Source organism: Idiotropiscis lumnitzeri, chromosome 7, assembly GCF_059441095.1.
Source record: "Idiotropiscis lumnitzeri isolate Australia: NSW breed Sydney's pygmy pipehorse chromosome 7, RoL_Ilum_1.0, whole genome shotgun sequence".
In the NCBI taxonomy this organism is placed as follows: domain Eukaryota; kingdom Metazoa; phylum Chordata; class Actinopteri; order Syngnathiformes; family Syngnathidae; genus Idiotropiscis; species Idiotropiscis lumnitzeri.
In genome coordinates this window covers 19,103,511-19,118,377 of record NC_142397.1, presented here as the reverse complement: position 1 = coordinate 19,118,377, position 14,867 = coordinate 19,103,511, and the positions used below count along the sequence as shown (strand labels likewise).

Here is a 14,867-nt window from a genome sequence, read left to right as displayed (position 1 = left end):
TCGCCAGCTACGACAGCTACGTCTGTTTTCTTTCTCGATCAGATGGGTGGAGTCACGTGACTAGAGGCGCTGGAGCGGTCTTAAAGGGGCATGAACAATGCCGCAGACAGAAAAGGCTTTTCTTTTCTTTTTTAAAACACCGAATTTAGCGACATGGGCAAAATGATTTCGGTCATTGTAATAAATTTCGGTAACGGTAAATTTTCGGTTTATCGCCCAGCCCTAATTAAAATCATTGAATATTGTCACACACACACACGCCATTTCAGAAGATGGTGGTTATACACCAAATTATTTGACAACCGCCATAAAAAAGTAGAAGAAATGGAAGACTTAAAAGAAGAACAAGAAATAGAAGAAGTAGTCATGCCGACGAATGTGTTTTGTAAGATAACACACATACTTGTTTGCTTTTGTGTGATTGATAAATGCTCGCTGCAAGTATCAGATATTTCACTGTTTTGAGCCATTATTTTATTGTGCATGGAAATCTGCACAATAGAATCTAAATCTTGACGAGCGCGGTCGCCAGAGAATGGCTGTACGTATGGCATTAGATTTATGCCACAATTACGTAAACTTAATGTCAAATACCGCATACGCAATCTCATTAAGTCACTGCACGGAGGTCACCGCGTACAAAAATGACTTTCGCGTGTGCGTAATGGTAAATACCGCGTACAAAAAGCATGTTTTGGGCGTACAAAAATGTGTTTCGCATGGACAAGACCTTCCATGTGTACGCACAAAATTGGTTTTACGCTTGCGGTTTCTCTCCGCTATGCGTACAAAATGCTGATTTACGCCTGCAATGCAGGCGTGATAACTGCGCCACAATTCTTAACCAATCAGGAGTCGGGCACTAGGGTTAATGACATGGGATGATTACTGCCAAATTGCATTTTACAACAGTACGGCGTCCAGGAAACCTCAAACACAAACCGTCAATAGAAGGTTATTCTGCATTCTAACACACTCCTCCTCTATTTATTCTTAGTAAGTCACAGTGTCCCATCACAGACCTGTAGGCTACTCATGTTATCCTTGGGGGGCTAACGCTGGCACCATGTTATTTTTTTATATATGTATGTATATATATTGATTGAGTGATTGCACTATTGCATCACCCTCCCTCTGTCTGCTCTGGTCACCCGTCCCCTCTCTGCTCAGCTGAGAATGAGAGGGAAAAAAAGTGACTAGCCTCTGGTAATTTACTTTAAAGAAGAGGCTCGTTTAATGATTGCTGCAAGCTGCCAATCATTCTTTCAATGAGGCATTGCCTGCTTTGGAGTCCCTCAAAAAAGAACAAAAAAGCTCATTACCAGCGACAGACAGCTTTAGCCGTTATTGAAAGCTTGAATTTTTAATACCGCAGTCACATTTGCAGTTAGCTCATACATCACGAGTTTGACCTTATTTGGAATATCATGAGTCCCTTAAATCTATTCTGATAGTTATTTTTCATCACACTGGTTTGCTATTTCTAGACATAACAATGTCTAGACTTGACAACAGATTTGTTTCATGTCGCAGATGACAAGCTCAAGTTATTTTATGTTTACAACACAGCAATAATACCCAAATGTAGTCCTAATACTGTGAAGATGTTGTGCAGTGAGTCTTGCATATCATTGCATCACTACTAGTATGCCATTTGTGTTTCTTCAAAAAGCCTGTAAAATATACCATATTAGCCTGCAAAATGGTTGTGTTTTAAAATAGCGAATCTTAGGCATATGTCATGGTTAGATGCACAGGATTCAACATAAAGAAAACAATCACCTTTTCACAGCCACCCGCGGACCATTGTTCTGTGTGAACGGAACGCGCTGTGCTGATGGTGAAACCTGTGTTCTGGATGAAGAGCGCTGTGACGGCTTTTTAGACTGCTCCGACCACAGCGACGAGGACAATTGCACCTGTAAGTTCATGCTGATGTTGAAGTCTATATAGTGTGTGAAAGAATTACAGTAATTGTTTTTTTGGGTGATAATTGGATCAATTTTTGAAAATAATATTACTATGTCAACTATTAATGACAGTTAATTTTATGAGCGCAACACTCGAGAAAGAAGCTAAGAAGATGGTACAGCTGTTTTTAGTTGTCATTTTAGCCAATGTGTTGCATTCAGGTGAGTTTAGGCCCCAGCACCCTCCCAACCCCATACTGTATTTGTTTCAACCAAATCTTAATCAGTTTCCTCAGCCAAATCACAATTAAGAATTCTATTTTCCTTCTCATCCATAAATCCTTAACGTTCTACTTCAGTTTCTCTATACCAGGCATCACCAAATGGCGGACCGCGGTCCGGATCCGGACTAACAGATGGTTCGGACCGGACCCATGACCAATCTATGATGAATATTTTTCGGGGCGCATTCGCAAACGTTGAAGCTGCAATTCTAGTTAATACGGAAAAGGCGTCACTGATTTGAGTCAATCAAATCTTTTGTTTACGATCCACTGCCAATTGCGCCGCAGACTGGAAGAGAGTGCTGCTGACAGTATGACTTGCTAAAAAGTTAGCAAGGTCGATGCATGTTGTTTTAAATGAACGGACGGAGAAATGTAGTTTCGTTCTGACTGCAGCCGATTCAAAACCAGTGTGCATCATCGAAACCGTCGCAACATTGCGAAGCGCCACTACGAAACAAAGCACCGCCCTTTTGTGCAAAATTATCCGCTGAAGTTTGAGGTGAGGGCACGCAAAAACATTGAACTTCGAGTGCAGTATAACAGATTTTTACATTTTCGTTTACAGCCCAGCGGCATGTAAACGAATGTTCACTAAAAGTATCATGGATTTTGGGGAAACAAAAAAAAAAACATTCAGTGAGGGGGAAGTTGTGAAGGAGTGCTTAAATACGGTTGCATAAACATTATTTAAAGGAAAACACAAAGGCCAGATGTGTAAAAATAATCTACCAAATCCCAATGGCCCTGACTCCGTTCCAACCCAGATTTAAATCACTGGCAGGGCAGTCACAAACTTAAAAAATATTCAAAAGAAAAGGTGTTGTCGAAGCTCATTTTGAATTAGTTTTTTATGAGGACAGCCATTTTTATTGATTGTGTACTGAACATGTTGACCTGTTTTCCTTGGATAATTAGGTTTTCCGTTTTTTTTTTATAGGCTGATTACTCTTTGATTTAAAAAAAAAAAGGTAAAAGATGTTAACTCAATGCTTAGCACTTGATATATTTCTACAGGAGATATTTTACTGTTTTTTCTGAAAGTGGCACCTTTAAGTTCCTGGAGCCACATTTTCTTGAATGTGAAATAAACGCCTTATATTTGTTTGACTGGCAAAGGTGTTTAATGGGAACATTGCTAAATATTTAGTATATAAGTGCGCTCTGTTGAAAATGACTAAATATTAAAATTATATAAAAATGTGAACATAGGCGAGACATTAAGGGAAGTTGGACTTTGGTTCGGACCTTTTAATTGGAAGAAATTTTAGTCATGGACCTTTGTGACTTTTAATTGAATACCTCTGCTCTATAGTGTTTGATACCACGCCTTGTTAGTTCTGTCCATTTACCGTATTTTCCGGGCCATAGGGCGCTCTTTAAAGTCCCTAATCTTCCCCAAAACAGACAAAGCGCCTTGTAAAGCGACGTACCCATTATATGGACTAAGCATCACTCGCGACCATCAACCCTTTTACTCATTGGGATGTTCGGAGTGCATGTTAGCACACCCTGCTGGACAAAGTCTGAGTCATCTATGCTTCTAATTGACCGTGACTTATACATTATGTGACTATGGTGTTTGGGTGATGGTGTAGGAGGAAGCTGGACAAAAGGGCAGCTGTCCACAATGTTGTAGTCTGTCTTATCATTTATGTTATTGCAAGCAAGAAACGTCCCAGGTTTAGACAACAGACTGCAAAAAGCCCAAAGCACAACAGCACATCTCTCTAAACAGCCATGTGATTGGCTGAGTCTGAGTGGCTCCCAAGAAGCCAATGCTATAATCTTTTTGTGTTATTTTTATTTCTTTTGGGTATATAGATGGCATGAGAGATACATGTTTTGTGTTAATCTTATTTCTTTGTTTCATTGTTTGCTTGTATGCTGAGTTTTTTTTTGGTTTTGATTTGAAACCGTGACTAAGGAGTGTGGTGATCAGTGAAGTCCCGCCCCTGACGTTGTCTAGTAGACTATTGCCAAGACACCTTTTATTGGTTAGAGCCAGTGTTATTGGCAGTGACTACCTATAGTTTCATGACATCTGGCAACGATCCCTTAGGGGATTGAGTCTTGGCAAGCTGGCATCAGCTAGCGCGAGCGGCTGAGCTAGCGCGACTCAGGCGCGAGCGGCTGAGCTAGCATCAGCTAGCGCGAGCGGCTGAGCTAGTGCGAGCGGCTGAGCTAGCGCCTTGTTGTGCGGCGCGCCTAGTATATGCATTAAATACGGAAATAGCACCCTCCACTGGTGTTGCGCCCTTTGATGCAAGCGCGTGGCCGTAAAAATACGGTAAGTGATAATCAGCTGATAGCCATTATCATATATATATATATATATATATATATAAATATATATTTCTCACTCGCTAGTTAAGGAGCATTAATTTAAAAAGTGTTGCTAATTTATTAATTTTGTATATTCCGCCTAATGAGTACAGTAGTTTGGTATTGTCCAGTGCTATTTTTTGCTTTGGTTGCATAAAAATGGAAAAATGACGTGACTTTACATGGGACTTGGTATCGAAGTGACTTGACTTGACTTAGACTAGAACTACAGGATTTGGCAAGAAAGAAAGAAAAAAAGAGCCTTTTTGTTCATTCATGCCAACCTGCGTTTACGTCAAGATGACGTCACGAGTCAAGATGACGTTCAAGTCGGAGAAAACAAACTCTCCGCTAATTGAAAAGCATTGAACTCTGGATTGTTCAATCATTTGTTGTTTGATGACAATAACAATCTGCCTGCAGAGGCAAAAGTGTGAATTTAACAGAATCCGATGTAATTGACAAAATTGATGTAATGATTCAGATATCTAATAATTTAAAGCTCAACTCAACTTCAGTTATTTCGCAATCTAATCTCGTTGCACACTTGAGTACAATGACAATAAAGGGATTTCTAATTCTAATTTAACAACACCTGCGGTGTAAAAAAAAAAAAGAAATGAAAGTGCTGTACTTAAACATCCATCCATTATCTGTACCGCTTATCCTCACGTGGGCCGCGAGATGAGGGAAGCAGGCTGGAGCCCAACCCAGCTGACTTTTGTCTGTCTGCCTGTCTGTCTATCCATTATTTACATGCATGACTGAATACAGACAGATGTGCAAATTGTATTTCACTTGTACAAATCCAAATCGCAGCTGAGGTCAACTCACTTTCATTCCAGCGGATACCCTGGCCTATAAAGTCCAGAACCTTCAATGGAAGCCAGATTTCTTGGGTGCCATCACTCTAACATGGTCTCGTCCGAAAAATCTTCCCCTGGACTCTTGCTCCTATCTCATCTACTACAGGTGGGTACCCCTGTATTTGGCTTTTGACTGACAGTTGATTTTCTTTTTCCTTTTAATGGAAGAGTGACGGTATCTTGCTGTGTTATATTGTTAAGTATGTGTTATGTATGTATGTTCTCACCATAATAATAAAAGTAAGAGTAATAATAATAATTGTTGTTGCTGTAATAATTGAGTAATTATGATTACGTTCATAAACACCTTCCGTGACCAGAAAATGAGGAAGGTAAATACCAGTGGTATCTTAGTTTGCCTTTGCATCAATCATTACTAGGAAGTCATGATTGTCTCTAAGCATATGTTTATTTGTGACAGGCTTGTAGGCACCCAACAGTGGATCATCATGGAAACTCACAGTAACAAGACCAGCTACGTACTTACTGTCCTGAGACCAGACACAACCTATCAAGTCAAAGTGCTCACGCAGTGTCTCAGCACGCTGCACAAGACCAATGAGATGATCACAGTCAGAACACCAGAAGAATGTGAGTCTGAATCATTTTTTTCATTATCTGATGTTCCTTTACAAATGCCCTACCTCATGCTCAGGCTCAAGGCATTGTGGAAAGTAGAACGTTTAATGTTTCACTTGCTCAATTCTTAAGTCATGATATTTTCACAATTTTCCCAAACCACCTGCTTGCCTGCAATCGTAATTGTAATTGTAAAAAAAATCAAATTGTCCATCCAAAACTGTTAATTTTTTTTTTTGCTCAATGAAATCTGAAACAAGATAAACATGGCAGCTATATTCAGAAAATATGTCTTCTCTGCAGTGCCTGAGGCTCCCAGGAACCTGCAGCTGTCTTGTGATAATAGTAAGGATGGCACAGTTGATGTTTCCTGGAGTCCCCCTGACAAAGGAAATGGCCTCATTCGAGAGTATATTGTAAGTTTGTTTTTTTTGCTCTAAAAAGTTATGAAAAGTCTAATAACTAAAAAAAATTAACGAAACCATCCGCAGTAAAAAAAATCTTTTGCCATGTTTTCGTGACTTTGGGATGGGTTGTACAAACCTGACGTACTGTTTCATAAAATACATATTTCTACCTCTATGGTGTCGGAGTTTTTGTTTATGATACAATAAATGCTTTTAGCAATCTAAATTTACGATACAATAAATGCTTTTAGCAATCTAAATTTTGGTAAAAATAAAATCTGTATCCTATAATTTGTGATGAGTTCAACTCAGAAAAAGTCTAAATGAAGACAGTATTTAAAGACGCATGTCTGTTTATGTGTGCTCCTTTTCAGGTTGAGTACAGTGAACAAGCAGGCATTGAGTGGACATCCCAGAGAAGTACCACAACAAGCACAGAGGTGAAGGAGCTACAGCCAAACATGCAGTACAAGTTCAGGGTAAACCACGACACTCGCATATCTCTGCAAACTCTAGTAATATTCTACAGTACATACAATTTACTGTATACAATTTTGTGACTTTTTTTCAGGTGGCAGCTGTGACTAGCCGAGGTTTGGGAAACTGGACTGAAGTTAAATCCATCACTCCTTTGAAAGGTGAGATTGTTTACACCAGGGGTCTCAAACTAAATTTACCTGGGGGCCACTAGAGGCAGACTCTGGGTGAGGCTGGGCCGCATCAGGTTTTCCGCAAGAAAAAAAAAAAAAAATCTAATCTTCTCAAATGTCTTTATTTGTATTTTTTAACACAAAATAAGATTTAAAAATAAATAAGGAATTAATAAGAAAATAAATAAGGAATTAATAAGAAAATAAATAAGGAATTAATAAGAAAATTAATCAGTAATAAATAATAATAATAATAATAATAATGAGTCAAATGTCTGTATTAACAGTTCTTTAATCTTCTTCTGAACATGAATTGTCCTGAACCTGAGTGGAACATTCATCAATCAAACCCCTACTAAAACATCGAAAAAAAATTACAATCCTACCCTCGTTTTAAAGCTGAAGATGTGCCCAACAATAATCCGCGGTTCAATTTTATCCACTGTGACCAGGTAATCCTACATTTTATAATTAGTCCCGTCTGTGCTAGTGCTGATGCAAAGCTCCGTCAGACTGCACATCCTGTTCGCGCATGGGTCTCCTGTCAATCAAATCAAAATCTTGTCAAATAGCAGAGATCCTAAGCATAAACCATAGTTCTGGGATGAGTAGGCCTACTTCTGTAGTTATAAAGCTTTAATTACACTGTAATTAAAGCTTTATAACTACAGACTGGCACAGTCATATCAAATTCGCGGGCCGCACGAACATTAAACTTTCATAATAAGGCGGGGGCCGCAAACTATCATCCGCGAGTTTGAGACCCCTGGTTTACACACACTTCACTTTGAAATGCTGCTCCATCCTGCCACCTTCTGCTGATGTGGACATATTGACGGTTGTGTATCATCCTCAGTTTTTTTCATTTACGTTTGCTTTGGTGCAGCTCTGCCTCCTCCTTCTGTGATCGTCGACAGTATCACTGCAGAGTCCATGAGCCTATCATTCAGCCTCAATTCCCAGTATGAAGTAGGTGTAGGCAGGTGCCGTACAAAGATACAGTTTGTCCCCTAATTAACTGATGTGCGTGTACATGTGTTTTAGGTAAAACAGTACATCGTGGTTCTGTCCTGGCAGTTTGACTCGCACATGAAGGAGAGCAAGAACTACACAGTAACACAGAAGATCCTCAGAGGTACTCTATGGCAGTGTTTCCAATCTTTTGTCGCGACAAGGCACATATTTTACAATAGAAATAGATATATGTCGCACCAGTCAAATAATCATAATCAAGAAGAAGAAATAAAACATTTAAGTTGAATTTTTGGGTATTTTTTTCTTAACAATAACTGAGACCAAGAATAATAGAGCTCGGTCTTGCATCCAAAATCCCCACTCCGTAATCCTCCGTCTCTCCCGGCGACAAATGAAGGTTATGTCTCCCCAGCTTGCTCACTCGTTTAGCATCTAGCATCCACCACAAGAAGGATGTACTATTTATGTATTCTACCTTTGGTTACAATACAACATGAGATTCTTATTAAGGTAAGACATTTTAAACTAAAAAGAAAACTTTTACGTAGTCAAAAGCGGGAGTTTGGAATTTAATTCGCTGCCATGAACACGATTAAGGACTCGGGACTTTGTCTGCCAGCCCAAGATCTAAATTTAATATATACAAGTCGCACCTGAGGATAAGTCGCAGGACCAGCTAAACTATGAAAAAAAGTGTGGCCAAAAATATAGTGTACGCGGTATTTGGAAATAATGATTATCTCCTTTCATTTCACTCGAAAATTTAGTTCCTCCATGTGAAATTTTAACCTGTTTAGTTGAGAACCATTCGCAGGAATTGAAAAAGACATGGACGTTGGACATGTTAAATGATTTACCTACCAATAAATGATACAGCACAGTTTGAGAATCACTACTCTACACGACTGTTGTGGTATTATGTGAGATAAAATTGTAATCACCTGAAATGCTCATCATGTTTTCTTTGTCAAACTTTAGCAATGAATCTGACAGCAGGGACAGTGTATGAGGTGGCTGTTTGGGCTCACACCAGTATAGGTGACAGTGCCACAGCCTTGTCTCATCATCAGACGACTGGCGTCCAGCCAGACCAGCCCCTGCTCAAAGCCCGAGCCCTCAACCAAACTGCTGTGGACTGCAGCTGGACCATCACCACTGGACAATCTGCGCAGGTACATTGCAGAACTTAAATAACGAAAATAAAATATTAATATTAAAAAAATATTAAAAGATACTTTAAAATATATCTGTATCTGTTTTGAGTAGAGCAGGCTAAATAAGTAGCCAGTTTTTGATGAGTAAAATTGATTTGTTGATTTGTTTGTCTGGTGTCTCAAGCAATGATGTATCTTTCGGTTTGGGCGCCTTAGGTGGAAACTCAATCTCAGTGTGTTTATATATTAGGGATTCTGACACCGGCCTTATTGTAAGATATCCGGTCGTCAAGAAGGCAGCCGATGCTAAAGGCAAAAAAAAACAAAAAACAAACCCTAATTGTAACTTTGAGTCAGTTCAACTCTGCAGTAGTTTCCGCTATGCTACGACAATTTGACACATGGGTAAATCATCACCTGCGTCGGAAAGAAAGGTCTTTGATCACAATTGTTTTGCCATTGTGTTAAATTAAATTTTATATATGAAAAGTACTACAGGTATCTGTACTCAGTATTGGTAAGTATTCAAAGAGTGTATCATCGGTACTGGTATCGGTTGGAAAAAAAATGGTATCCAAAGTCATCATTTGTCCTTCACAACATACAGTAAGTACAAGATGGTTTGATCAAAACGGAGTATGCAAACACTCTGACACAGGTCTTGTTTTGGATCAACAAGAATGAGCTGGTTTTCACCGTTGAGTGTACATTATGTCACATCATAATCGTATTAGTAATGCTCTTTTCAATTTAAGATTCAAGATTTAATGATGGTAAAAAAAAAAAAGATTTAATGATGGTGCTAATGTGTATGTTCATTTCCAAGGTGTATGGGGTGTTCTATGCTACATCGTTTCTGGATTTGTACCACAGTCCCCGTCAGGTCCGCACCACGCTTACCGATCTGATAATCACTGTGGACAGTGGCGAGCAGTATCTTTTTCTGGTGAGTCTTCCACAAGGAAGCTTCCTTTTGCTGTTCAGATTATTTCATGCTAGTTAAATTCTTGAAGCTGTGTAGTGATGAAAGGTACTTATTTTGCCTCTTTTATGCTGTACCTTAGATAGTATTTCTCCCACATGAGCGTAGTCTGAGAAATCTTGAGTCAATTAATATTTGCCTTTTGGTTTATTTCTGCTTTAGGTGCGAGCTGTTTCTCCCTTCTTGGGTCCTCCATCTGAGCACGTTGTGGTCAAAATGATTCCCAATGAACGGCTCCCACCTAGGAATCTCCACCGTGTGAAAGTGGACAAGACAGAGGCCACACTTAAGTGGCAGCCACCATATGACACGCCAAACACATCTCTGGTACAGCTCTCGTCTCTTGTTATGATTATGATAGGCACGTTGTAAATGTTTCACCATTCCAATGTTTTTCATTTGATTGTTTTATATTTATGGCCTAGAAATATTTAATATAATTGTGACTTTACTAATGTGTTACTTTAAGCTTTACATACCATTTTTTTGCTGCCCTAGGCAGAGATCTCTGTATATATAGAAATAGTGATGACAAAATGGCACTCCCGTACCCTAATTCACACATTATTCACTGATACTCTGAAAAACAAAAACAATCCCATTTGTTTCTTAATATACACATTGGGTTCCAAGTTTCTACCTTCCGCAAATAAGGAGGGCATCAAGGAAAAAAATTATAATCTAACATGAAATATGTCATTTCTGTACGATGAATTAACATAAACATATAGTATGCATTAAATAATCCAATCTGTTTCTTCATATATTTCTATTACATTTATATTACTCATTTTGTCTTGATAAAATACATTCTGAGATGCACACTTTTGTGAAGGCAACCTTCTTGGCAAATGTACAAAGTAATGCTTTTAAATGTCATCAGGTGTGTCAGAGATGTTTTCTTTCTGAATTGTTGTCAAATTCTAAATTCTTTGCATTGATATTAATTCTCCTGGTAAGTAGAGTCTGCCATGTATGTAACTGACATGAGAGATGAAGATCCCACACAGTTATATGCTAAGAAAAACATTGTACCGTCGTGCGTCTCTGGTCTTCCCGTTTAGACATATGCAATCCATGTGTGGGATGCCGTTCGCAAGATGGAGCGGGATTACAAAGTAGCTACCCAGAACAACACAGTGGAGTACCAGCTAAAAGGTCTGGAGCCTGGAGGACGCTACAGCATCTCAGTCCGTCTCCGCAACATGAGCAAGGAAGCCAGCTTCACCCTCAGCACAGGTACGCGACAACATCATGTTCATTTGTGATAAAGTGGAACACCTAATCTGTGAATACATACTGTCATCTCCACACTTGGCCAACTGCCATCCATGAGGAGGTAGAGATAATCAAAAGCAGCAGGAACTACAAAAAAAAATAAATAAATAGCACCGGTGCGGTGATTTGGTCAGATGGAGTTCCGTCCCACTGCTGCCCTGCTGCTGAGTTTGGGGTGTCCGCAGTTATGATAGGGCACACCCGGAGCTGAGGTTCTTTTTCATACATGCCCCTCTTCCGCTCATCTGTGTGGACCGTGAAGAGAAGAGCTTTTGAACAAATCACCATTACAAAATTGCCGAAAAATGCATCAAATTGCTTTAAGAGCTCTTGCTTGTCAAGAAGTAGCGAACGAGAGAGTTTGGCTGGAGCCAGATTACTCATACCTACATGCGCTATTCACAGTTCATTTGAATTGCGTGATGGGTGTCTTTGCACGAACTGCCAAGGTCTCTATTTTTGTCAATTCATAATGTAATGCAATCATGTTAATGTGGAAAATTGAGTCTATTCATTCAAGCAAATTAATTAAAGTAAGTATTAAGCATATATCAACATATATTTTCTTTGACAAATTGATTGGAACTCCAGTCAATAACATAAGGTGAGGTTGCCAGCACTGGGTAGTTACCAGGGTGTTTGGTTCTGTAATTGGTAAAACAATATCTAAACGTTTTTATGTTCTTTTTAAGGCTAAAAAAGTGTTTGTTCCATTGTAGAATGAACTACTGTCTTCACTGGTCATGTTTGTTTTGTATTTGTCTTTATTGGCTTTTGATTTTCCTTATGTTGCAGTTCCACTTCCAGCTCCCGAGGCCTTGAAGATACTGACCGAGAATGACCACATATTCCTGTTCTGGAAGAGCATAGCAGTCAAAGAGAAGGCTTTCAATGACAGCAGGGTGAGAAAACAGCTTTGAAAAGAATTTTAGAATGTGAATCATTGCTATGGAAGTAGAAAAAAACCCATGAGTTTTTAATTGATCCGTTAGTATTTTATTTTATTTGGAGTTCAAACTAATAAATTTTTTGATCAGTCCATTCGGTGGAAAAAAAACCTTTCCATCTAAAGACTTTTAAATCCAGTGCACCTTACATTTAAAGGAACCATTTTGAAAGGTGAATTATTTTATTTTGTTTTTACTTGTTCATCCTGGATTTAACAAAACTGTGCAGTCCCCCAAATGTTTTAAATTAGTGACAGAGCGGCATGGATTTGAGTGAATTATGCCCAAAGGCGGGGTGCTTGGCTTTCCAATCTGGGAACATGGAATGTCAACTCTCTCGCAGGAAATGGCCTGAGCTGGTGTGCGAGGCAGAGAAGTTCTCACTACAGTTGATGTAGTTGGATTCGCCTCCACACACTGGTATCAGTCCTCTCGAGAGGGGTTTGAATCTTTTCCACTCTGCAATTGACCACGGTGAGAGACGCAGAGCAGGTGCATACTTATTGTCCCTGCCTTAGCTCCTATACATTGGGGTTTACTCAGGGGGAGGAGGTTCAGCCTCCCTCCGCCTTTGGGCGGGAGGACGGATCCTGACTGTTGTTTGTGCTAATACACCGAACAGCAATTTAGCATACCCACCTTTTTAGAGTCCTTGGAAGGAGTGCTCAAGAGTGCTCCTTTTGGGGACAACATCATTTTGCTGGTTGACTTCATTGCTCACGTGGGTAATGATAAAGTGGCCTGGAAGGGCATAATTGGGAGGAACAACCCCCAAACCTGGTAGTGGATACCGGCAGTGACAAGCTGAAGAACGAGTCCTATCGAGCCTTTTTGGCCTCTGGAACTCGGGAGGCAGCTGGTGGGCACTGGCTGGCCAAGCAAATGTTTCGGTGATCACAGAGGAAACAACTCAGGCCTAGGAGGAATTCGATGAGGTCATGTAGAAGAACTTCTGGACGGCTCCTCCATCCAGTGTCCCAAGGGCGATATGCAATGCGCCGTCAACACTGTATTTAGTAGAGATGGGGTGATGCTCGGGTCTCTGATGTGGGCTTTTTCTGGGGCTAAAATTCTTTCTGAAATTCGAAATTGTGACCACCAAAGCACAATATTTTCTGAGTGTTCTCTGTATTTTAGAGTGTGAGCCTTTGTCTCATATTCACTAATTGTTGACCATGGCTTATTGTTTACAGGGGTACGAAGTGCATGTGTACGAAAGTTTGACCAACAAGACAACATTTCTCGGAAACACAACAGAGACCTACTTCCGCATCAATGGCTTGCAGATGGGACACAACTACACATTCTCTGTTCAGGCCCGCTGCTTGCTCAACAACCAACTGTGTGGCGAGCCTGCACTACTGCTGTATAACGAGCTTAGAGCAGGTACTGGGGAACACAACTACAGCAAACTCCCACTTTTCCACTAGTGAAACTGAGAGTACCTGTTGCGCCTCCAGAAAGGGTTAGAATTGTGTTGTGAACCTTCTCAACTCACTTCAACATAGGTACTAGGCAAAAAGACGCGCTAAAGCAGTACTTTGTCAGTCATTAAATATTGGACATTGATATAATTCTCATCTTTTGGGCTCCTAACACCACCACAATGGATGAATTGAAGCAAAGATGTGTTTTAACTGCAGACTGCTATAATTTGAGGATATATTTACTAGTGACAGACCAATATGCTTTTTTTCAGGGCAGATACCGATTATTACTAGTCATGGAGGCCAATTACCAATATTTGAAGCCGATACTCATTTGTAGAAAAAAGGGGAAAAATTGTGTCCAAATTTGGAACAATAAAAACTCCAAAACTTGATTTAGTTTAAATGCCTTTAATCCCATATTTATTAAACAACTTTAGTCATTAACAACATGTTAAAGCATTTTTTTGATCTTCGGAAATAATAATAAATCACTTCTTACTTTTATCACCATTTCCTTGTCTGTATTATCGTCAACTTTACTTATATCTGGAGACATGTCATTGAAGTAGCAAATTACCTCTGCAATGTGTCATTGAGGAGGAGTGATTAGATTTAGCCTCAAGGCAACGCATCTTACTGTGGCGAGTACAACCACCCCTTATGTTTATTTGACATAACAGGGCTCATCATAATGTTACAAGTGGTTGTGAGTTGTTGTAGACTGACATTTATTAAATTTGGGCAAAGTCCATCTATATTACCTTCCTCTGCTCGTGAGACCTTTCCTGTAGTGCGTAAAGAAAACAGGCAAATTGGCTGCACAAGGAACCGATCAGATGCTGTTGCGGGCGGGGAAATCTGCATGTGCAGGCAGGGCCCACGAGCACAGCAGAGTGAAGGAGAAGTGCGCTGCAGCGAGCCAAAATAAACCTACTTTTACTTTATCTGCCTTTAAATTAAAAAAAAAGAAAAAATAGGCAGATAATCGGCAAAATGCCAAATATCGGCCCCAATAATCACTGTCACTATTATTTATAATATCAGTTAAACGTAGGAATTACAACTATTTTGTGCCTCCTA

The 14,867-nt window shown here is 39.7% G+C and overlaps 1 protein-coding gene across 1 annotated transcript in view; it reads left to right on the top strand.

The window, feature by feature from the left end:
• Positions 1-14,867, top strand: part of sorl1 (sortilin-related receptor, L(DLR class) A repeats containing) — a 71,483-nt gene that overhangs the window by 53,350 nt on the left and 3,266 nt on the right. Inside the window, exons 33-46 of the mRNA XM_088300401.1 lie at positions 1,793-1,921; positions 5,365-5,491; positions 5,807-5,976; positions 6,268-6,380; positions 6,746-6,850; positions 6,943-7,009; positions 7,908-7,990; positions 8,066-8,156; positions 8,975-9,168; positions 9,977-10,096; positions 10,295-10,459; positions 11,197-11,371; positions 12,206-12,312; positions 13,551-13,743. Of these exons, the coding sequence (XP_088156527.1) occupies positions 1,793-1,921; positions 5,365-5,491; positions 5,807-5,976; positions 6,268-6,380; positions 6,746-6,850; positions 6,943-7,009; positions 7,908-7,990; positions 8,066-8,156; positions 8,975-9,168; positions 9,977-10,096; positions 10,295-10,459; positions 11,197-11,371; positions 12,206-12,312; positions 13,551-13,743 (1,839 nt within the window). The remainder of the gene's footprint in view (positions 1-1,792; positions 1,922-5,364; positions 5,492-5,806; positions 5,977-6,267; positions 6,381-6,745; positions 6,851-6,942; positions 7,010-7,907; positions 7,991-8,065; positions 8,157-8,974; positions 9,169-9,976; positions 10,097-10,294; positions 10,460-11,196; positions 11,372-12,205; positions 12,313-13,550; positions 13,744-14,867) is intronic.